Source organism: Euphorbia lathyris, chromosome 9 (genome assembly GCF_963576675.1).
Source record: "Euphorbia lathyris chromosome 9, ddEupLath1.1, whole genome shotgun sequence".
Classification (NCBI taxonomy): Eukaryota; Viridiplantae; Streptophyta; class Magnoliopsida; order Malpighiales; family Euphorbiaceae; genus Euphorbia; species Euphorbia lathyris.
The window spans coordinates 65473385-65498466 of NC_088918.1; the positions used below are offsets into that span (position 1 = coordinate 65473385).

Here is a 25082-nt window from a genome sequence, read left to right on the forward strand (position 1 = left end):
GCTAAAGGAAGAGGAAGAAACACCATTTAGCAAGAAGGGTATATTTGAGCTCCTAAAAAATGAAGTGTTGGATAGGCCAGATACGTGCGTTGGATATTTTTGCACACCTTTGTCTAAGGAGATTCAGCGCCAGCCAATGCCTAGGGGATTTTGATTTTCTAACTTCAGCCAGTATGACGGCAGTAGAGATCCAGTCAATCACGTTAAAAACTTCAGACAAATCATGGAGACTACCACATCAACAGATGCAATACTTTTTCGTCTTTTCATAATGATTTTGAAAGAATCGGCAGCTTTCTGGTATGAACAATTTTTCTCTGAGTCCATTTATAATTTCAATCAAATGGTTGAAGCGTTTGTAGATCACTTCATCACATCCATACCAGAGGGAAAATCCATGCAAGGTCTCAACTAAACGATTCAAGCCGAAGGAGAATCTTTAGCTTAATTGATAGAGAAATTCCAAGAGAGAAATTCCAAGCCCTAGCCATCAGAATCAAAGAATTCAGTGTTGGAGGAGATATTGATGCCATGCAAGTAATTTTTCGAAGCCTCGTGCTTCAGCAAAGCATTATTACATTCAGGCTAATGGATTTCCAAGAGCTCATGAAGTGGGCATGAAGTTACACTTGATGGGATGAACACAAACTGAACCCTTTGCTTAGAACGGACTCAGGTCTTGAAAAGCAATCTAGAGACAAAGACTGAAGTTCCCAAAAGCCTCGAGAGCAAAGGAATAAACCACAACTCACCTTTAACGCTCCCAAGAAAGAAAAGCTCTTTTGGGTAGAGGATAACGAGATGATAATCGAGTATCCACCTAAACTAAAAAAGGGTCGAAGCAACAGTAAGTACTGTCACTTTCATAAAATTAGTGAAGGTCACGAAACAGAAGATTATACACAACTGATCACAGAGATGGAAAAACATCCAAAACCAAGAAGGCTTGAAGTTCTTGTTGCTAGAAGGCATGTCTGGAACAAAAGATAGATGACCTGAAGGAACCTTCAAAATCTAAATTGAGTCATCATTTCCTCTAACCATAGGGGTCCAAAAATGATGAAACAAGGGCACAGTTAACACAAAGTCCAAATCTTCACATATTTTGACCAAACCCAGCAAGTCTTGCCAACCATTCAGAGATAACTGCGTCAGACATATTTCCAGCTCTTCCAGAACATTCAATACACCATCGAGAAAGGGGAGATGAATCCCATTCTCTAGGAAAATTTCATAAAAACCCAAATATCCTTCTGGGGCACTGATTATTACCTGATTAGGGGTTGGAACTCCAAACCCTATATGGGAAAATTTTGAGTAACGAGTCACCAACTTCGTCAAAGTGAGTTCATCCATCATAGAAGGTTGCTTGTAATTTCAAAGATTGGGGATTATAGGTTTCTCTGATTCCCCGGAGGTAGTACCCTTCTCAATTCGAGATTTCTTACCCTTCTCAGTATGAGAGTTCTTGTGACCCATTGCGAACAACGATCAAATAAAAAAGAAGAAGTATAGAAAGTAAAGATATCACAACTTATAGGGTGGACAGTTACAAAAACTTTGTAGATAGAGAGGTCAACCACTTCCACAGATCAAAAACTAAAACAGAAAACAAAATGGAGAGGTGTTGGAATCAAAAAAGCCAATAGGTCCTCAACAATTGAAAAAATGGTAAGGCAATAAAAAGAAATGAAACACCTTTATAAGAAGAGTAGAAATGACTCATAAGAAAATGAAAAGACCGCCAAAAGGTGGAAAACCAGTGCATTAAAAGCTCCTCGTCATTAAAACATAGATCACCATTTTTCGATAACATGTCGCCCGCATAAAGCCCCAGATCAAGTAAGAAGATGATACGTTAGCAAAGCATGAGAAAGAACCAGCCAGAATAATAAGTACAAATCCAGTACATGCAATCAACAAGGAATAAATCGAAAAAGATCATTTCTTTTACCCCTTATATCTCAAAAAGAATTTCTAAGTCAAAGAGGGGGGAGCATATGATATCATGCAAAATAACATCATATAAAGTGACGTCAGCATCGCCCTTTCTAGGCTAAAGGATCACATGCAAAGGAGCATGCTTAAATGCAGTCTTAAGAGTTTTGGTCTCTTATAAGCAAATGAACATTCGAGAACACTAGAATTCTACATAACAAAAGATTCCTCCTAGGGCAAAAACTCCTTACGAGACACGGAACTCCTCGGCTCATAAGGATTCCTAGTTAATGAAGACTTCAGACTAAAAACCTATATATAGGCATGTATAGCCACAAGATACGGTACGTTAACTATTATCTCACAACTAGTCTATACTCTTCAATCCTTCCTAAATCATAAACTGACTTAGGCATCAGAACAGATTCGTCGAACACAGGCCCCATCTGACCTTCGGTTCTGTTTTACTGGTGGATATTGAGGAAGATTGCCAAGACGTTTTGGACATATGGACAAATTCAGATACGCGGTTATCACATTACTACCAAATCAAATATCTTTCTATTATGAAAGGCAAATGATTAGTGTGTGAGGTAACTCTCAAGTAACCTAAATATATATATAGGTTACATAATGATCATTCAACTTTTTTTCTTATTAACATTATAGTCACTCAACTTTAAAATCTAATATAAAATTTATTTAACTCTTTGTCTTTTACTAATATTATGACCTCTTATAAAAATAAAAGTCCTCAAAATAACTGTTGACAATTTCAAAATATAAAAGTCTGAGAATTAATGTTGTGTAGAACCACCTCTACTATGAAATTACGTTTTCCATTTTCCGAATCACCATTTTTGGAGTTTTATCTTTCTAAATAGCCATTTTTTCTCCCCTAACCAAACAACACATAAATAACCCCAACACCAAAAGGTTCAAAATTTAAAATTACTTAAAGTACCATTTTCACGAGTTCTACAATGAAGAGTTAACTGCTATTAGATTAGTCAAATTTGAACGAATTTATGATAGATTTTGAAGTATTCATCCTACTAATTAGTAAGAACAAAATTGATTTGAAATGCGAAGGAATGTAAGTGGTTTTATGTAGGTATATGGTTTTGTATAATTTGTTTGTTGCGTACAAAAAGAATATTGAAGAAAAGTGAGGATTTTTAGAAATTGATAATAAGGCAGGTGAAATGCATGCTGGAAATTCGCCAATTTTAGAGTTCAGTCAACACGTGTTTTATTTCCTTTCCTGTAATTTCCAATTTCTAGCTAACTAGCAAGATTATAATATACTTTTCTTTGGAAAAAGTTCTAAAAATCCACGGTTTTGTAGTTGACATTTTGAGACATTTTTCTGTATTATATTTCTAATCTTGCTAGCTACAAATTTCAATGTAAAAAATGATTATATTTTCATAGACCATTTTGGCTTATTTAGGAGGTTATTATCTCTAATTATCATATTAGCTTAAAAAACAAGAAAACTAAATCAAAATAACTTGTCCTAATTGGCATCCTTATTGCATCCGTAGTCTTCCGAGAAATGCAGTTGACAAATAAAAATCGTTTTGCATACCAGATGATTGATGTAAAGAAAAAAAAATATACACACGTGACATTAATTGATTTGTTGGGTATACTAATCATGAATTACCTAAAAAAATCCGTAGTCCTCCAATCAAATTATTGTATTTTATGGATTCTTTGATATCTGTTACGCTATTTTAAAGAGAAATTCTACTATACTCCTCGTGCAATACATCCTACCAATGAATTGGTGCAATTTGTCAAACTTTTGTTCTTAATACCAATCATCTCTAAATAATTAAAGTGGTATACATTCATTTTTTCATTGATTGGGTGTATTACACCAGAATTATAGTAGATGCTCTCCTATTTTAAATTGGTGACTACAATTGTACGGAAAAAAATTCTAATATTCATTAAAAGATCTTAATAGCTAAAGGGCTAATTAACCGAATCTATTTTTTAGAAGAAAATGTAATTGTTCCGTTCCTAGAAAAAAATAGTACATCTTGATACAATTTAGTAATTAAAAACTTACAATCGAGAACTACTAGAGGAGTTTGAATCTGCATCTTCAATATCATAGATCGTGATAGAGAAATAATAGTCAGTGTTTGAAACTGTTTTTGATATAACGACAGGAAACCCACTTCACTCAAAATCGACTTTGGAGTCTTTTTCTCCAAGAATGACTTCATGATCTTTTAATGAGTCAAATCTATGTGACAGTAGATAAAAATTTTCTATCTTTCCATGAAGGAAAACATGATAATACCAATATAGGGAGACATACCACAACCACTCGTATTGGTAAATAAAACAAGACAAGTCATAGAGGGAGAAATACAAGAAATGATAAAAAAAAAAAAACTCTACATAAATGAGAAACTATCAAACTTACTGATGCAAACATAAAACTTATGCAAAGGGACAATGCGAGTATTCGAGACGTGCCAAACGATGCGAGAGTGATTGGAATACATCGGGACAGTAAGGAATGTGCGAAAGGCCATTTCAAGGGGTCCATGTTGCTGACCGGGATTGAGGTCGAGCCTAAATATTTCGAAATAGTAGCAACTGAAGTCACCGACCTCAGCTTGGGTCGGGGATCCCAGTTCACGTTGGGCGTGAAATCACGCCCAACCAAAGTCTTCCAAAATGCTCTTATTTTAAGCAGATTTTGGAATAGTGTGCGTGCCTCACCTCCGTCGTCTGTCATGATTTACAAGTTTTCCATCTAAAGTTATTTTCAACTATGTTATGTGTTTTTTTTTTATTCCTTTATGATTAGACTAACTAGAAGGACAAACAGAATATAAGGCAGTGTTATCGATGTTGTGACCATATCTCGTTCCAATTATCATTCTTTATTGAGAAGAAGACCAAGCAAATCATCAAAACTAGCAACCCCCAAACGTGCTTCAACAGAACGAACAAATGATCTATAAGAAGTCCTTAATCCCATTAGAGCCACATTAACAAGATCGTCTTCACTCAGTTTGTGTTGAAGCGATGCTGATGGATCTGGAATATTTGTTTCCTTTAGAATATATGATATTGTATTATTACCTCGATTAAGACTTTACAATTATGTTCTCAAATTGCGAATCTACGAGCGATAACCTGAAGAGTAAGCACAAACCAAATTACTCCAAGCATCAACTGCAGTATCGACATTGGCAATTTGAGGTAAAAGATATGATGAGATGGAAGCTAAAATCCAACTCGACACTTGTTGGTCTCATTGTTCCGAATCACAAAAAAGATGGAGAATTTGTAGTGAGATGCTTTGATGGTGGTGGATGATTAGCATCATGATATCCTCGTAAAAAGGACAATATAGTTGTATTTTCCATAGCACAAAGTTCTTCGGTGTCAGTTTCACTGTCCATTAAATAGTGGTGTTTAGGAATGAAAAAATGTGATTTTGTCTGCATAGGTAAAGCTCGAATAACTAATGGTAGAGAATGTGGAAGATGTGGGTACCAGTCCATTAGTGGACAAGGCAGATGTAAGGAAGGGATTATGAAAAACAAAAGGTACTGAGGTGTTTGACAATGATGAAATAACAATGGTTGTCGAGGTGTTTAATAAATATGGAATGTTAATGGTAGAAGTTGTCTCACTTATAGCTGTCGAGTAGACGACAGAAGCAACAGACATAGCGAACATGGAAAAAAATTAGGGTTTTTGATTCTGATACCATAAAGAGAATAGGTGACTTAATTGTATATTATGATTAAGGAAGAATATAAATATACAATAATAACAATGTGAACCATCGGTAGATAAACTAAAAATTCTACAATGGTCCCGGTTAGACATTGCCATGGGCTGATGAGTCCGCCCGCCCGGCCCGAGCCCAGGCCCATTTAGCCGGGCCTGGACACATAAAATTAGTGTCAGATCCGGCCCGGCCCAAGCCCGATTAAGCCCGTTTAGTAAATGGGCGGGCTTGGGCTATGTAAATATCCGGCGGGCCTGGCCCGTTATATATATATTTATAAATTTAATTATATAAATGTTAGATAGCTATATTTTATTGTTATGTTGTAATTTTTGATAGTTATTTTTTATTGTTATGTTGTAATTTTATTTCGAACTTAACTATTAGTTTGTTATATTTTTCTAAGACTTATTAACTATTATGTTTATTATTTTTTTATAAAAAAAAGTTAATATTTTATTTTAATTGATTTTTTTAAGGGTAAATAATTATAAGGTCCCTGTGTTTTTACTTAATACACTAGTCAGTCCCTCTGTTTTTAGAAATAATTATATAGTCCCTCAGTTTTTGTTTTCATCAACTCCTTAGTCCTTATGTTTGAATCAATGATCAAACTAATACCAAATAAATTTCAAAATACCAAAATTACCCTTTACTCTATGTTTTAATAATAAAACATCTATTTTTCCTACTTTATGTTTTTTTCTCCTTTTTTCCCACATAATTTCTACAACATTGAATAATTAATTTATTAAATTTTATATAATCATAAAGCTTTAATTTAATAACCTAAATTTTATTGACTAAAAAAATGAATAAAAAATATTTCAAAAATTATCTCTAATAAATTATTATTTATCTCTATATGAATTGTAAAAAGTAATTTTTATTTATCTCTAATAAATTTTATAAATGAAGAAAAAAATATATGATTTTTTTAAAAAAATATTAATATTTCATATTAGTTTAAAGGCATTATATTAAAAAATAAAAATTTAAGAGAATAAAAGTACATTTTTAATGATTAGTATATACAATTATATAAATTTTGGTGTATATAAATTTCATTAAAACTATTTAGAATAAATTTGAAACTGTTACCAAAAAAAAATTGAAACTAAGAGATAAGTTTTTTTTTATGTAAATAAGTAGGCAATTTGGACTTTCATCTACAAAAAACAAACGGAAGGACTAAAGAGTTGATTAAAATAAAACTTAAGGACCTTATAATAATATGATGGACCTACTAATATGTTAAGCAAAAACATAAGGACCTTATAATTATTTACCCTTTTTTTAATATAGATATGGGCTTGGGTGGACGGGCTTGGGATTCCTTGTTTAGGCCCGAGCCTGGCCCGGCCCGAGCCCGAATCTAATTAGTGTGGGCTTGTGCTGGGCTTGGGCTTATCAGGTTTTATCACAGGCCCGACAGGCCCAGCCCGAGCCTGGCCCAGCCCGGCCCATGCCGAGGTCTAGTCCCGGTCTATTAGACATTATCAATAGAAATATGACAATTGTACACTTTTTTCCTTTACACCAATCATTTTCCGATGAGCTTATACTTCTTTTCATTGGTCGGGTCTATTGCGCCCCATCCACTATAAAATTCTGGTAGACAAGACAAATTACATAATTATAACTTTCCTAATTACAATAATGTCCCATAACATGTAACGCTATTATCTATCGACTTAAACTTTTATATCAATCCATTCTTTCCCAATATCCAAGCAAGCATTAGAAACACTAAGGTTGAATTAATTTGCTTTGCACAAAGAAACAAGTTTTAAAAAGACTTGTCTATTGCATCTAACCAAAAAAAAGAAAAAAGAAGAAGAAGACTAGTCTATTTTGTATAGATAGATTTGATAGACCTAACATAGAGCCGGTGGATAACGAATTAATTCAAATCCCTAATAATGAATTAAAAATTTATAATCTTTATAGTAACCCTTTTTTTTACGCAATCCTATGACTCCATCAACTCTTTACTACTATATATATTGCATCCTCATTTTTTGTTTTACACATATTATTACATCAACACAAACATTTTAATTGGTCTAAAAGTTATAGTTTTCTCTTCTAAATTATAGTATTTTGATTGGGTTCAATTTCAATTTCAACAAATATGTTACGGTTTCAGTTTTTGATATTTTGTGGTTTAGCTCTTCTTACATATTCCTTTGCTTCTGCTGCAATTGTGGAGCACTCTTTCCATGTAAATTCCTTTGCTAAATTAACAACTTTTTACTACTTTTCACCATTTGATTTTGATTGTAATGTTTTGGCCTAAATGGTTTGTTTCAGGTGAAAAACCTCACCGTTCGCCGTCTATGCGATGAGCAAGTGATAACTGCAGTCAATGGTAGTCTCCCCGGTCCGACAGTACGAGCTCGAGAAGGCGATACCCTTATTGTTCATGTCTTCAATATGTCTCCCTACAATCTTACTATTCACTGGTACTAATCAATTAATACATCAATTTTATTATACGGCTAACGCACCACGTATTTATTAATTTTTTGACAAAAAGTTGTTTTTACTACATTTCTTTTAATGGGTTGGTCAAGAAGTTATTAATCACCATTGTTGTCAAATCATGCCCGACCTAGCATGCTCAACCCGGTTGAACCAGAGAGTCGGTATGATTTAGAGAAACATAAAATATAATATTGTTCAAAACCGGTAAAAACCTAACGGACGTTTAAATCGAGTTTGATTTTAAGTTTGAATTAGTTTTTTTTTTCTTTTAAAAAAATTAAAATATAAATTTATATTAAAGAACATTAGTATTAATAAATTAATTATACTAATCATTGTTAAAGTGATATATTTATATTATGAAAATATTATTTATAATGAATTTATTAATTCGATATCCTAAGATATTATAAATTTAAATTAAAAATACTATTTGTTAGTAATATAATTTTTATTAATATTATAAATAATTTAGTAGATTATAATGATAAATGAATTTTTTTTTATCATTTTCCATATATTTTTTTAAACTCCTAATTAAAACTCAGTTGAACCTCTAACTCGTAATCTCTATCATTTTTGGGTTTTTTAACCGGTCCGATTTTGAAAACCGAAGAATAACTGCACACCATTTGAGAAATAATGGACTCCAACAAGAAAATTTGCAAAACTCTGGATGACTTATTCAAAAGCTACGTGAAAATTTTGCTTAATTATTTTTCTTGACTATATTATCTCCTATATTACATATATTCTACTCTACGGAAAATAGCTGGAATATGAAATTTAATTAAGATATTATTTTATAGTCAAGTATCAGTGTCAATTAGTCTATGTTATAGAAATAATTAATTTAATTAATTTGGTGGACTTATTATTATTATTAATATTAATATTATGCAGGCATGGAATATTTCAAAAACTAAGTGCATGGGCAGATGGACCTAATATGGTAACACAATGTCCTATAATTCCTGGAAATAGTTATACCTATAAATTTAAGGTAATTAAACAAGAAGGTACTCTTTGGTGGCATGCTCATTTCTTAACTCTTCGTGCTACGGTTTACGGTGCTCTCATTATCCGGCCAAGATCCGGTCATTCCTATCCGTTTCCCAAACCCGACAAAGAAGTTCCTATTTTATTAGGTATATTATATATACTTTAATTAAATCATTTCATTATTAATGTTAATTATACTATACGATTGATTAAAAAACTCCGCAATTTTGATTTATACAGGAGAATATTGGAATGCTAATATTATTGATATCGAAAATGAGGCACTTGCATCCGGTGGAGGTCCTAACAATTCCGATGCCTATACGATCAATGGGTTGCCCGGTGATCTTTATCCTTGCTCCCAAAATAGTAAGTAATTGGGTTTGAATCGTGACAGCTCCATTTATTAATTTATTAATGAAATTTTAACAAATGATACGGATTTGTGTTATAAATAAATAATCAGGGACATACAAGCTTAAGGTGGAGCAAGGAAAGACCTATCTTTTGCGTATAATCAACGCTGCACTCAATAATCAACTCTTCTTCAAGATAGCCAATCACAAGATGACAGTTGTCGCGGTTGACGCCTCCTACACCAAACCTTACATCACCGACGTGGTTGTCACCGGTCCGGGAATGACCACTGATGTACTGATAACGGCGGACCAGCCAATCGGTTCTTACTACATGGCAGCAAGCCCATATGCTAGTGCGGCCGGCGTACCATTCGATAACACGACAACAAGAGGCATAATTACTTATGAAGGATCAACTCCGTCGGTAAATCCTATTATGCCTCTAATGCCAGCTACTGACGACACACCGACAGCTTTTAAGTTCTACAGCAATATCACCGGTCTCGCCGGAGGTCCACATTGGCTTCCGGTTCCACGTCACATCGATGAGCACATGTTTGTGACAGTTGGGCTTGGACTGGAGCCATGTGGAGCAAATGCCACGTGTCAAGGAGTGAATGGACAGAGATTCGCTGCTAGCATGAACAACCATTCTTTTCAATTACCGACGACTTTGTCGCTGTTGCAGGCGCACTTTTTTAATGTCAGCGGAATTTACAAACCGAATTTCCCAAATAAGCCGCCGGTGAAATTTGATTACACAAATGCTAGCATCGGTAATGATGCGTCGCTGCTATTTCCGCCCAAAACGACGAGCGTTAAGGTGTTGAAGTACAATTCGACGGTGCAAATGGTGTTGCAAAATACCGCATTGATTACGATTGAGAATCATCCTATGCATCTTCATGGTTTTAATTTTCATGTGTTGGCTCAAGGATTCGGAAATTATAATCCCGCAACTGATCCTAAAAAGTTTAATCTTGTAAATCCCCAGTTGCGTAACACTATTGGAGTGCCGGTGGGTGGTTGGGCAGTCATCAGATTCAAAGCCAATAATCCAGGTATATTTTTCTTCTTATTACGGTGTTTTCCTTATCTAATTTCGTCGCTAAATCTGTCGAAAATTATAGATCTAGCATATCATCAGTGTAAATTGTGTTACCGTGTCAAAAATTGACATCTTTTTTTTTTGTAGGTGTATGGTTCATGCATTGTCATTTAGACGTGCACTTGCCGTGGGGATTAGCGACAGCGTTTGTAGTTGAAAATGGACCGACTCTGGGGTCAACCTTGCCACCTCCACCGGCAGATTTGCCCCAATGTTAATTAGAACTAATTAACCCATCCATGAAACACATTTCAACCCCAATTTTATTCATTGTTGAATTTATATATATTTATTTTGTATAATTAAGTTTGTATACGTGCATAATTAATTCTTTCTGATTGTTATTTTGTCAAATGTTGTAATACATTTCAAGTTCAAATTGTATTGTTTTCTGAAATTTATTATTCAGATCATATGAATAAATGTCTTTTCGTTATCATCCATTTAGTTCTTTTTTTCAGCTTATTTTGTTTTTCACTCCTAACGGTAAAATAAAAAGTCCATAGTTAAAATTGAAAAACAGTTATTTGATAAATATATTATAATGAAAATTAATTAAATTCTACCATTTATTTGCAATAATAAACAACTAACAAAAAAATAATAGATATAAACAGTTGAATCAACTATGTTCTTAATTTATATTGTTTTTCAATCATATTGCTTCTTTAATGACTTCAGATTTTACTATTTACTCTGATCCTAATAGCTTATCTCCAAGAGTAAAGACATAACACGTTAATGATCTTCTCTTATCTAAATTTCTCGCATAGATAGAATCCTCAATATTCACTTTCCGCTTCCAAGTGATTTTTTTCAGGACACGATATACTAACAACACTAACCACTTGTTCTAAATCCAGACAAGTACATACCATACCATAGTATACATCATGTTATTGATTGTATTGTAAGGGGACATGTCCCCATGTATCTTTTTTTTTATTCAATTTGTTACGGAATAAGCAAGTTTAGGGAGTTAGTGAGACACTTGCAAAGTTCAGAAAGCTAATATAATTTTATAGATAAATTTATGGAGTTGGTGATACGAAATAAACAAATTTAGAGAGCTGGTAAGACACTTACAAAATTGAAGGAATCAATCTACTATTTTAGACAAGTTCAGGGAGCTTGGTGATGTATTACGCCTATTTATTTCATTTTAATTTAAAATTTACTAGCATATCTCGGTTTGGGGTTTTTTTGGTTCGGTTTTTTAACCTAACCCGTCCGTGATCACCCCCACCCCCACCATCTCTCTCTTCTTCCGCGTTTGTGTCCATATTTTTGCTGCTTCTTTCTCTGTGAATCTGTTCTTCGCTAGCATCGCCATCAAGGATTTATTCACTTCATTGTGCGTCTTTCCCAGTCCTTCCAGACGAGATTCCGTTGATTCCCTATCCACTGCCATTGAATAAGGTACATCGTGGCGTAAACCACCTACGGAATACATGAATTCTAAAACTCATCTATATTAAGAGATCACCAATGGAACACATGACTTCTAAACTTAAATTATTTATATGCTTAATACTATATGCATGATATGTTGTTGCAATTGAAATGCATAGAGTAACAATGCCTATAAAGTTAATCACATGAAGGAGTTTGTTTATTATCTACCGATTGTAGATCTTGCATTGCTCTTTCCTGCAAAGAGTAACATAATTGGACGTGAAGTTAGGAATTTTATTGTTTCTTAAAAGTACATAGGGCCAAGACTCCTTATGAGCGCACGTGTCTGAAGATGTTAAATTCAATGAGTAAATCTGGGCATAATGCATGTCAGACATGGCTGCAAGATAGGGTAGACATGCTTCATAGGTTTGAATCATTTTAATATCTACTGTGGAAGATTTTTCTCTCAAATTGATGGTCTAGTAATGTGGATCACTTTTGCAGGCAAACTACCGTATTTACAGAGATTATGGAAATCTACTTCTGTCAACAATCCAAGGCCTTTTTATCAGTGTTCGCAACAGTTGGTATGCCATCTTTAATTATCTTACCCTTTATTGCATCAGGACTTATAGAATTTATGGGTGTTCATGTCCTTAGATTACAGTTGTGACTTAATGTAATTGGTTAAACCATTATACATAATTCAACTCAGTGCCTCCAAAACCTCTATCAAACATGTTGGTAGATGTTCAGAAATCTAAAGCATGTTTGACAGACATCATTTACAAGTTCATAATAGTGTGCCTGCACCTGGTCCCTGCATGCCACATTCTCATTGTCTAGATGCTTGTGTAGCAGGCCTTTGTTTCCTCGACGCTTGATAATTTCTGGAGACCATCTGCAAGTATAATTGTGATATAGTTTTTGTCATTAAGACTGGCATAGAAAATCACTAAATCAAAACGAATCCCACAATTTGTTGGTTAAAGAATGTCCATACCACCTGTGTGTTTTTAGATCTCTGATTGTTTCATGCAGAAATTGCTGACAAAACCGTTTTTCTTTTAATAGATTGCTGACAAAACCACAGAAGCTGTCTTTCTATATTTTCTCCATTACACTTGCATAATTTGTTTTGTCTCATGTTTGTAGGGCATTTCAAGTTCAAGGATATTGCAAGCTGATTCTTCTGAGACACCAATTCGGTCTCCTTTGATTCCAGCTTTGACTCCATTAAGCAGTGAAAAAACTGAAGAACAGAAAGCAGCCTCTAAACCGTCGACAGTTCAAGCTATACTAAAGGGCATAAAACAGGTGGGATCTGCATCATTGCATTTTATTTATCTTTAGTCTCTACCAAAATCCCTTTTTGCTGCTAAAATTTTGAATGATGTAAAAGAATGATTTTAAAATTAACTTTATAGAAGATATTATTTATGCATTATCCAAAATATCGGTATTCATCAATTGTTTAGCATGGTTGTGAACGATGCATATGTAGAAAGCTCGTGATCTGTGGTGTGCATTTCAATTTATATTCAAATATCATTTAGTCCCATAGTAGTTTCTGCTTAGATCTTGGACAGGTAGGCTACTTACTCTACTTTGGATTGACATCATGGATAGGGCAAAATGATTTTGGCCTTCCTGCTTGGGCCAAATTTTACTTTTGATTCCTGAACTTTTATTTGGTGAGATTTAGTCTTTGAACACAATAATCATGTTGGACATTCACGAAAATATACTTGTTAATGAACAGAACTTCACTTTTCTTCATTCAGAATACGGATTTCATTGTTTCAAGCGTGACGATTCCACTCATTATGGGCTACATTTTAACAAAAATCAAAATTCAGGGCTAAACCTCACCAAATCAAAGTCCGGGACCAAAAGTAAAAATTCGGCTTAGTACACAGGCCAAACTATTGTTTCGCCTATTGGACAGGTAGTCTACATATATTCTACTCTCAATTGAAGTGCAAGATAGGATAGAACAATAAAAAAACCTGACAGGATGAACCTTAGTTGTTTGATTGATTTAAGATTGCTGGTTTCAGAGTCCTAAGAAGATCAACCTGGTTGCTGCATTAGTTCGTGGCATGCGTGTCGAAGATGCACTGTTACAGTTACATGTGACGATAAAACGAGCTTCGAAAACTGTTTATCAGGTTTCAATACGATCCTTCGACCTTCATTCCTTATAAGTAGTAATAAGATTTTAATATATGTAACTCTGTGTTTCTTCTAGGAATCAGGCTTCCGAATTTATCTATTTTGTTTTGTCCTTGTTCAATTACTGGCCCTGAATTTAAAGATAAAGAAATCAAACAATTTTTGCCTGTTGCAGGTTATTCATTCAGCCAGAGCAAATGCAATTCATAATCACGGTCTGGATCTGAATCGTCTCCTTGTTGGTAAGTAATGGAAGTGAACACCAGTATTTTGGGATTTTATTAGATACTGCACTAACACCAATTTTCCTCAATACTGTGCAGCTGAAGCGTTTGTTGGAAAAGGAAATTTTCAGAAGAGAGTTTCCTACCATTCCAGGGGAAGAGCCGGAATAAAAGAGAGACCGGAGTGTCGGCTGACAATAGTTGTGAGGGAGACAACCCCTGAGGAGGAGGCCAAGATTGCGAGGCTACGAGTGCACAATTTCCGCCACCTGAGTAAGCAGGAAAGGAGGCTTGTGCCACACAAGCTTATTGAGACCACTCCTGTTTGGAATCGCAAAGGCAATAGAACTACCAATACCCATAGTGGTGTGGCGGTATAAGGCACAGCTTTGATTTTGATGGTTAAGTTGTAATAAGTTTTTACCAGTTAGCTTAGACAGTCCTTTAACATTGTGTGCGCCAAAGTGCTGGAAAGCAAGCAAAGCAGCACTTGCTTCTTCTGAGATTCACAATTTTCCATTAAAGTAACTTTGGAGACCAAGGAATGCTTTTTCCTTTTTATTCATTTTTATCAAGGTTGTAAGTGCTAGTCGGGCAGATAGAGTTCTTGGGGATAAGCTTTTTGTTTCCTTTTTTTTTAATGTAAGGATGACACTAATTAAAGGAAATGTTAGAGATTAACTGCTCATATCCAAATAGATTTTAGGCTTTGAAGTTTGAACTACTGTTTGCAACAAGATTTAGCATTCACTCATAGAACAGAAAAGGAACTCATGACCCATGTGAAAAACTTGTTCAGCCATGGAAACAAGTGCAATGCTAGTCGTACTTGGTAATAAACGGCAGAACATTTTGGTATAATGTGTGCCTTCTCTCCACAATTCTTCTCAAAAGATGCTTAAACATGCCCTCTGTCTGACCTCACAACCATTTCACAATACTAACTTATTTCCATTCCCCCAAAACATATTTCAACTGATGTAAGGCGCAGATTCAATACATTATTCATAAAGTGTGTTAATAACTGACATCAAAAAGAAATTCAACTGCAGACAAAACAAGTACTGAAACAATGACAGTTTATTTGAGAGTATCAACACCTCTACGCCTGAGAATCTCAACTCCCAAAGAATCCAAAGGACCATGAACAGCAACATGGGGCTTCCCAATTTTGACACGCACAGCAGATATTCTGGAGTGCTTACTCAGGGTAGAAGATGCAAATTGTTGAGCCACCGACTCCAGAAGATTATACGGTGTTCCCTCAACGACTTCCTTAACTATGCTGTTCAAAAACCAACTCAATAATCATGCTCAAAAGAAATTGCAATTCTCAAAGAGTAGAAGAATGTTAAAGGATTGAGAAATTGCTCACCGGTAAATATCGGTGTAGCTAATAGTATCTGACAGCTGATCAGATTTACCAGCAGCCCTGAGATCCATCCAGGCATCAACATCAATCAAGAATTTCTGACCTAATACCCTTTCTTCAGGTTTTACTCCATGAAATCCATGGAATTTCAACCCTCTTAATATCAGTTTGTCTCCTCCAATCATATCCCCATTTTCCATTGTTGATCCTGATCAATCAATAACACCATTACTAGAAGTTATTTAAAAACCCAATGCACTTTGAAGCCATCAAGTTTCGCAAAGAAATACCCATTTTAGAAACCTCCGTAATAGTTCAATTGTGGTTTAATAACATCCAGATCCAATCATTAATAATATCCAATCACTCTCAATTAAGCAGAGAACGGAGGTGGGGGCGAAACCAAAAAAAGGGAGAATGGGTGACGGAAGAGAGTGGAGGCAGAATCAAATCACAGAAGGCAGAGAATGAGTGAGGCGGAGGGAAGAGGAAGGTTAGGTTTGGTATAGGTTAAAATTCAAAACAGTAAAACCGAATCAAACCAAACCGAATTACAGTTTGGTTTGGTTTGCCGGTTTCACTCCTTGAATTAAAAATAAAATGAAATATAAAAATTCTCAAAATAATAGCTATACAGTAAAACCTCTGTATAAGAATACTCTATATAAGAATAATCTCTATTTTGTTATAAAAAAACTCGGTCCCAACTTGGGCCAGTTATAATTAGGAATAACCTCTCAAACGTTATTTGTTATACACTTTTCAAGTCTCACCTTTAGAAACTATGCCTCTATATAGTAATATATATATATATATATATATATATATATATATAAGAGAGATCAGGTGTGACACATCTCTCATGGTGTGACAAGTTTTATTGTGTGACAATGACCAATTTTGTAATTAACCAAAAGGAGGTGGCAAATTTGTAAATAAAAGGAAAGAGAAAATTGTTTTATTTTTTTCTTTAAAATGCATTTTTCTGACTTTTCCAACCTCGTTTTTCAAAAAATTTTATACCGTTGGACTCGTCTTAATTAAACGGTCATTTTAAGATCCATGAAGCTCAAGTAAAAAAAATTCCCGTGAACGGAATCCGGGTGGGCATTTTCCGGCAAGCAAAAAAGTATCCAGAAAATTCTTAAAAAATTCCAGAACATGTAAAACATTATTCTAAGAAACTTTAATTCTTGGGTCGAAGCGATATTTCTTACGGTTTAATCCCAATAAAACTTTTCCCTTAATTTTATCCATTTTACATATTTCAACAATTTGTTGGGTAAAAACTGTAAGGAATCTCGATTTGAGCCAAAAATTAAAGTTTTTTAAAATAATGTTTTACATATTTTGGAATTTTTTGTTAATTTTCTGGACACGTTTTTTGTCCTACTTACGTTGTTCCAAATCAATGTACCATTTGTTCCAACATAATACTTATATTGTTCCAACAGAAAATTGTTTTATTTCTTTTCTTTAAAATACATTTTTCTGACATTTCTAACCTCGTTTTTCGAAAAAATTTATACTATTAAACTCGTCTAAATTAGACAGTCATTTTAAGATCCCTGAAGCTCAAGTAAAAAAAATTCCGGTGAACGGAATCCGAGTGGGCGTTTTCTGGCAAGAAAAAAAGTGCCCAGAAAATTCTAAAAAAATTCCAAAAAATGTAAAACATTATTCTAAGAAACTTTAATTCTTGGGTCGAAGCTGGATTTCTTACAATTTAGTCTCAATAAAACTTGTTCCTTAATTTTATCCATTTTACATGCTTCAACAATTTATTGGGTCAAAACTGTAAGGAATTTCGTTTTGAGCCAAGAATTAAAGTTTCTTAAAATGATGTTTTACATGTTTTCGAATTTTTTGATAATTTTCTGGGCACATTTTTTTGTCCTACTTACATTGTTCTAAATCAGTGTACCATTTGTTCCAACATAATACTTGCATGGTTCCAACAGAAAAATGTTTTATTTGTTTTCTTTAAAATACATTTTTCCGACATTTCTAAACTTGTTTTTCGAAAATTTTTATACTATTAGACTCGTCTAAATTAGACGGTCATTTTAAGATCCCTGAAGCTCAAGTAAAAAAAATTCTGGTGAACGGAATCCGGGTGGGCGTTTTCTGGCGAGAAACAAAGTACCCAGAAAATTCTCAAAACATTTCAGAAAATATAAAACATTATTCTAAGAAACTTTAATTCTTGGGTCGAAGCCGGATTTCTTACGGTATAGTCCCAACAAATTGCTGAAGCATGTAAAATGGATAAAATTAAGGAAAAAGTTTTATTGGGACTAAACCGTAAGAAATCCTATTTCGACCAAAGAATTAAAGTTTCTTAGAATAATGTTTTACATTTTCTGGAATTGTTTGAGAATTTTCTGGGCACTTTTTTTCTCGCCGGAAAACGCCCACCCGGATTCCGTTCACCGGAAATTTTTTTACTTGAGCTTCAGGGATCTTAAAATGACCGTTTAATTTAGACGAGTCTAATAGTATAAAAATTTTCGAAAAACGATGTTAGAGATGTCGGGAAAATGTATTTTAAAGAAAAGAAATAAAACAATTTTCTCTATCCTATCTTTCATTTTATTTACCAATTTGCCATCTTGCCCTTTTTAATTATCATCAAAACTACGTAGTTTTGTTATGTTATACAATAAGCTCCTTGTCACAACTTAAGCCCTTGTCACGCTGGATCTCACCCATATATATATATATATATATATCTATATATATATATATATATATATCTATATATATATATATATATATAATTCAAACTAAATTATAAAATATTAAAAAAAACTATTGAAATTATCTATGAGTTGGAAACACAAATTACAAATTGAAACTATTGAGCAACAACTTACATATGCTTTAAGTGAAGAAGAAATTGTTGATGCAATTAGACAAAATGAGCAAGAAGATAATCCCGCAGATAATGATAGTGTAGAAATAGAAAAAGATTACATGCCAAGAAGCTTTCAATATTCTTGAAATGTTAGAAACATTTTGGATTCAACAAGAAGGTATTCATGCAAGTGAGTTACTAAGTACTCGCAAGTTCAAAGATTTACTAGCAAAGATAAAAAAAACTAAATCAATGTGTCAAATAACTTTACATAAATATTTTCTGAATAATAATAATTAGAGAGTTCTTGTTATTGTTAAAAATTTAAAATTTTATGTGTTGAGAAATTTTATTATACCAAACTCTATTTAGTAATAACCTCTCAATTGTTATACAAATAGCCTGGTCCCAAGTGTATTCCTATATAGAGGTTTTACTGTATTAGATCAACCAAAAATGCATATTTGAATTGGCATTATAATCTTTTAGAACAAAAAGAAAAGTTCAGAACAGTCTGAAGATTCCAAAAGCCAATCCAAGCAACGAGTTTGATTTACCTCTATATGCTTTATTTTGGTTAGGAATTGGCATCGAATGAATTATAGTACATTTCGTGTTTGATAGTAAAAGAATTGTTTATGTGTCTTATTATTGATCAGCTCAAGGTATTTATAATAGCTAAAAAAACTAAAAAAAAACTTTAACATCTGGTGACCATTGACTATGATTTTTTTTTTTTACTATTTACAGTTGACTATGATTATTGGTATATATATAATATATTTACAAGTGGAAACCAAAGAATATAAATACATTCTAAGAGAGGAACATGGATGTATAAAGGGTTATATCTACATAGGTCAGACCTATATATTTACATTGTCCAAGTCCAACCCAACCCGTATTTAATTTACATCGGACTTGAGCCGTACTGGATTGGGTTAAAGAAACAAATTTTCAAATCCAGTCCAACCCGTCCAACTAATATGTGTATATATATATATATATATATATTAAATTTTTTTACTATAATTATAACAAATAAAATTGCAAGTAAAATTTAATTGATTAATTTACTAATGAAACCTGAAGTTATATTTTATAATTTTTAATTCTAATAAAATCAAATTGTTGTTATCATAAATTAAACTGTTCTCGTAAAAAAACAACAGTAGATAATATACATTTTTGTAACCTATTTTACAAGAAATCATGTAATATATATATATAAGGAGTGGGCTGGGCCGGGTGAGTTCGGATTTTCAAAAAAAATCTCAAGTCCAATCCATTTTATGTGCGGATTAGTACGGGTTCGGGCCGAACCAGGTCAAATAATGAATATACATATCCAAATTCAACCCATGATGGATGGATTGAGCGGACCAGCGGGTTCATGAACAGATCTACATATATTCTTACATTTTTTAAAAGGTGCATAAAAGAATGGTAATTTATATGAATGTTGTAATTTGAGAACAATTTTAGTTTTGTCATTTATTTAAAAAATTAAATTTGACAATCGGGATTATGATTAAATCAATTGCTCAATCATAAGTCAGGATTATAAAGGTTTTCTATAGTTAGTAACTGAATGTAAATTCTGATAAAATCATCTTTGTCCTCGCTATATCCATTATTAATGCGTTGATTGGAATTGTATAAGTGCATTTCCACTCGGTCAAATTCTAGATATATGACGGACAAATTCACCGGTCACCAGTTAGGACGATGTAAAGACAAAACCTTGCACCCGGGCTTTGGGGTTCTACTTCTTCTCCGTCACTACTGTCTTATCCTTGTCAGAATTATTTTGGATCGGGAGAGGCATGATTTTGAAATCGCTGGAAGAAGAGGGATCAACTATGATGAGCTTTTTTGGGTTGTGAGAGTTCTCCCGTCTCAAAACTTTCATACAACAAAAGATAAACCAAAGTAAAAGAAGGAAAATTTTCAAATTTTCGAAGAATTGGAAAGATTGAGAAGCTGGAAAGAAATGCAAAGATCGAGAAAGGAAAATAGGTCCATTTGATCCCCTTCTATAGAAACTGATGGAGAAAACATCGCCTTCAACAAATGATCTCTAGTGCCGCCTAATTTCATCTAGGTTACGGATCTATACGGCACATGCAGTGGCGAATACAAGATTACTCGATTGAGAGGCCGATTTTACAGGTCTACACGGCACAGATCAGGTTATCACTAAAAGAAGTTTAAGTCTGTTCACAAATTTTATTGGAAGAACCTCTTCCAAATATCAACAATCCAAGTGAAAAAAAAACTTATAAAAATAAAATAATAATAATAAAAATAAAAGTATATTAATATTCTTTTTGTTACAATAATGAATTAATATGAACTCTCATAAAACCAAGTAATTATGCTTACAATACAACAAAGAAGAGAAAGTTAATATCGTATTTATTAATCACTCATGGATTAATTTTTAAAATAAAACAACATAAAAAATAATAATAATAAAATTCTCGCAACAAATCCTGTCCAACTCGACCAAAGTCCAATAAAAGGAATTCCAAAATTCCCTCTCCAATTGGACTTATCTTAATTATAGTAATTGTTTTAGGAATTTTCTTTACACTAATTATTTTAAAAATAAAATAATATAGAAGCCTCCGAATAAATTCATCACTGAGAAGGAGCAAAAGCAGGGCTCACGGCTGACTCGGCACTGGTCGGACCGGAAGCAGGACCAGAAACATCACCGGAGCTCATCAGCTCAATCATTGAACGGTGTGGGTTGGTGCGTGCTGCTTCACATAGATCGGGCAAAAATGCACCTGTATGCATCCGCATTTTAGTTTTACATTTTAATTTAATAAATTCAATTGACACGATTATTATTTTTATATAATAAATGCATACCTTCACCGGCGGCCAAGTTGAAGTAAAGATCAACGATGTTAGGGCATCTGTGGTAACAGATTGGGGAGCAGAGCTTTGAGGTAAAGTTAGGCTCAAGGAGAGCATCGGAAGAAATGCCGACACAGCTCCTGTCAACTCCACAGGCTCTGACGCAATCATCGCTTTCAATATAATCAGCAATTCTTTCAACAATAACCTCTGATGTCCTGCATTGAAATTCCATCCCTCCGTCTCTGGTCGCGGATGTCTCCAGCAAGCATCTCTTTCCAGATGCTGCCACTGAAAATGCACATACGTCCTTCTGCAAATCCTCGCACACTATCTCCCCTGCATAATCAAATCAAATCCCACATCAATTAATGACGAAAACGCGTTTTAACTACAGATCCTACATAATTAAGTATTAGCGACGGAAAACATCGTCGCCAATTTTTAACTACGGATCCCAAGAATTAGTGACGGAATCAATCGTCGCTAATTTATTAAAACCAAATTCATTTTCGCTAGCGACGGCTGTAATTTTTATTTACGACGGAGGATTATTTTTAGCGACGGGTGTATTATATTTAGCGACGCAAATATCTGTCGGTAAATATAATCTCTTTATTTTCTCTCCGTCCCTGACCAAAGAAAAGACGGGAATGAAATAAGGATTACATACCAAGAGCGGCGTGGAGGAAGAGGGAGGAGACGAAGAGAAGCAATGGGAGTTTGTAAGAGGCCATTGTATGTTTCGGGTAACGAAGAACGAGGAGAAGAAGGGGGGAAGAGGGGAGGCACAAGAGTTAATTTAACTTTGTGCCTTCCAAAAAAGAGGAGGGGTTGTTTTCTGTTATTTCAATTTTGATGATAAAAATATGAATTGATGGGATTGATTGATTGATGAGTTTTTCTGAGTTTTGTGTTTGTGTTTAAATAGGTAGAAGGAGAGATTTGGAGGAATTGAGAAATTAGGATTCTATAAATAGGGGTACATCTAAATATAGTTAAGTGGTAGGTTAAGGTTGTCCTAATTTTCCGAAGAATTTTCTAAAATTAAGCAGTCAAAATTCATTCAAACAGCAATCTTTAAGTGGGGACGGACGTGTTGGGAAGTTTGGTTTCCTAGACTTTCTGCCAACCTCAAATTCACACCAAATGGCAGTTGCCAATTAATTAATCATTTTTCTATACGCCACCTTTTCAACCCCTTATTAATTTTATTTTTATTATTAGTAATTACTTCTAATTCACACATTCTTTGCCTTATTTTGAAGTTTTTCTTAAATTCGTGTGGTTCTAGTAACCTCATATAGGAGGAAAAAAAAAAAAAAAAAAAAGTAATAAAGGACTGTGGTTTACTTTTTGTCAAAACGAGTACTGAGGTATTCAACTTTAGCAAAATAATGACTGTGGTTTACTTTTTTCGATTGATACTATTAAAATCACCCTTAACAACTTCAAAAATGACATATTTTAAGAACTACTAATATTCTAAGCAACTTTAATTCTTCAACTTTTTTATTTCGAGATTATTTAGATGATGTTTGGTAAAGAGAGAGAAAGTTAATGTTTAGAGAGAAAAAGTTCCAAAAAAGATGATTTTCTAAAATCGAAAATGTAGTTCCATAGAAAATATGACATTGAACAACTTTAATTCTTGAAAATTTTCATTTTCAGGTCGTTAAAGATAGTTTTAATAGCATTATTAAAAGTGTAAAACCTCAGTCCCCGTTTTGATAAAAAGTAAACCACAGTCCTTTATCTGAAAATTAGTGAAACCACAGGGGTTTTATTTGAACTTTCCCCTAAAAAAAATTACAAAATATTTGAAAGTCACAACGTACAAGCAGTTTTATCGTTAACATTGATAAGTTGCATCAATTTAAAAAATAGATTTAAGAGGCACCTAACCTCCTAAATTTGTAACTTTTTTCACCTGGCCCCCTCAATTTAGTGGACAACCTCTCAACCTTCTCAACTCTCCAAAAACATTACATACAGCCCATTACACCCTTATGTTCGGTCAAAATATTTACCCGTGTAGAAAACGCGCTTGACTGTTGACCACACCAATGCCACGTGTCATTTTTTATTAAATTTTTCCATTGAGACTCCTGCTCGGCGAGCAACCCCATTTGTGCTCGGCGAGCAACTACCAGAGATGGATTTCGATCAGAATTCTTATGCCAAAATGGAAAATTTTAATAAAAAAGTGACACGTGACATTGGTGTGGTCAACAGTCAAGCACGTTTTCTACACGGATCAATATTTTGACCGAACATAGGGATGTAAGGTGTTGTATGTGATGTTTTTAGAGAGTTGAGGGGGTTGAGAGGTTGTCCCCTAAGTTGAGGGGGTCATGTGAAAAAAAGTTACAAATTTAGGGGGCTGGGTGTCTATTAAGCCTAAAAAATAATTTATCAACTATCTCTTATATAAACTTTGTCATCTCTGTTACATATGCATGTCTTTTTATCACTAATCTGATTTTTTAAAAGAATTAAAAAATTTATACTATGTTTTGTATGAGTTAGAAAAAAAAATTCAAATATTTTACCGGACTTAAAATTATTAATCTCCAATTTTATTATAAAATTGTAAAAACATAAGAATACAAAACAAAATATATATGTTTTTTAATGATATCTGCAATCAATCCAACTTGACAATGTTGGGTAAAATTATATTTTTAGACGTTAGAGATAAAATTGCTCTTGATTAATAAAGTTAGAGTATTTTTACATTTTATTCCAAAAAAACAATAAAAAAAAGATGCATGGCACTTTATTAGAAAATGATTAGTATAAAGTAAAATTGTATAATTATTACATTTGCATTGATAATATCCAAGAGACCCGGATCATATATAATTTCATATAATTTCTCCTGATTGTGGATTTTAATCCAATTTATATTAAAAACGAAAGTCTTTTGTGGTTCTATTTGGACTAATACAATAAGATGAATATTTTTCTTTTTAGAATTTTCTTCTTATTTTACCATAATATAAAGTTGAAGATTAATTTGTTTTTTCTAATGGAGTCCAAGATTGATTTGGGTGGTATTTTTTTTATATAAAATTGTGAATGGTCTTCAAGTTCAGACAATTGTCTACATGATACGTATGTCAACATATTTTATTATACAACTAGAAAAGATTACGTTATTAGTGAATATATATGGGTTTTTAACCGTTTAAGGTTTGCCATGACTTTATACTACCTTCTATAATTAATCTATTAATTAAGAATAGAAATTTCTAGTTGATAGTGACATACCAGAAATTCTGCGATGTAATACTCTTGATTATTGAAAGGAATTTTTTTTGCGTACAAAGATGATCGGAATGAGACCATTGATAAGAATCTTACTTTGATGCTTAAGTTCGTGATGTATATAGAGGATTGAGCAATTGAGTGTAATTACATAGAAGAACGTGTGTATGTAATATGATTATGTGATTTATATGATATCATTGTCCTTAGATTTCTCGGAAGACAGCTGAATGTAATGTAGGTAAGTCATATCCT

The 25082-nt window shown here is 33.4% G+C and overlaps 4 protein-coding genes across 4 annotated transcripts; 2 read left to right on the plus strand and 2 right to left on the minus strand.

Annotated features, from left to right (window-relative positions):
• Window positions 1–7731: 7731 nt before the first annotated feature.
• On the plus strand, window positions 7732–11102 carry LOC136206187 (laccase-7). The gene is made up of 6 exons (XM_065997145.1): window positions 7732–7931; window positions 8021–8172; window positions 9098–9342; window positions 9437–9565; window positions 9663–10616; window positions 10751–11102. Exons 1-6 carry the CDS (start codon window positions 7842–7844, stop codon window positions 10879–10881), a joined length of 1701 nt encoding a protein of 566 aa, XP_065853217.1. The 5' UTR covers window positions 7732–7841; the 3' UTR covers window positions 10882–11102.
• A 1444-nt stretch (window positions 11103–12546) lies between these two features.
• LOC136207393 (uncharacterized) lies at window positions 12547–15313 on the plus strand. Its single transcript, XM_065998658.1, has 5 exons — window positions 12547–12648; window positions 13217–13378; window positions 14122–14232; window positions 14412–14478; window positions 14560–15313. Exons 1-5 carry the CDS (start codon window positions 12547–12549, stop codon window positions 14838–14840), a joined length of 723 nt encoding a protein of 240 aa, XP_065854730.1. The 3' UTR covers window positions 14841–15313.
• A 123-nt stretch (window positions 15314–15436) lies between these two features.
• Window positions 15437–16311, minus strand: LOC136206221 (dihydroneopterin aldolase 2-like). Its single transcript, XM_065997189.1, has 3 exons — window positions 16123–16311; window positions 15836–16040; window positions 15437–15745 (listed from the first exon to the last, which is right to left on the minus strand). Exons 1-3 carry the CDS (start codon window positions 16124–16126, stop codon window positions 15541–15543), a joined length of 414 nt encoding a protein of 137 aa, XP_065853261.1. The 5' UTR covers window positions 16127–16311; the 3' UTR covers window positions 15437–15540.
• Window positions 16312–20982: 4671 nt separating this feature from the next.
• Window positions 20983–22509, minus strand: LOC136205151 (uncharacterized). Its single transcript, XM_065995642.1, has 3 exons — window positions 22231–22509; window positions 21570–21896; window positions 20983–21484 (listed from the first exon to the last, which is right to left on the minus strand). Exons 1-3 carry the CDS (start codon window positions 22292–22294, stop codon window positions 21333–21335), a joined length of 543 nt encoding a protein of 180 aa, XP_065851714.1. The 5' UTR covers window positions 22295–22509; the 3' UTR covers window positions 20983–21332.
• Window positions 22510–25082: the final 2573 nt, after the last annotated feature.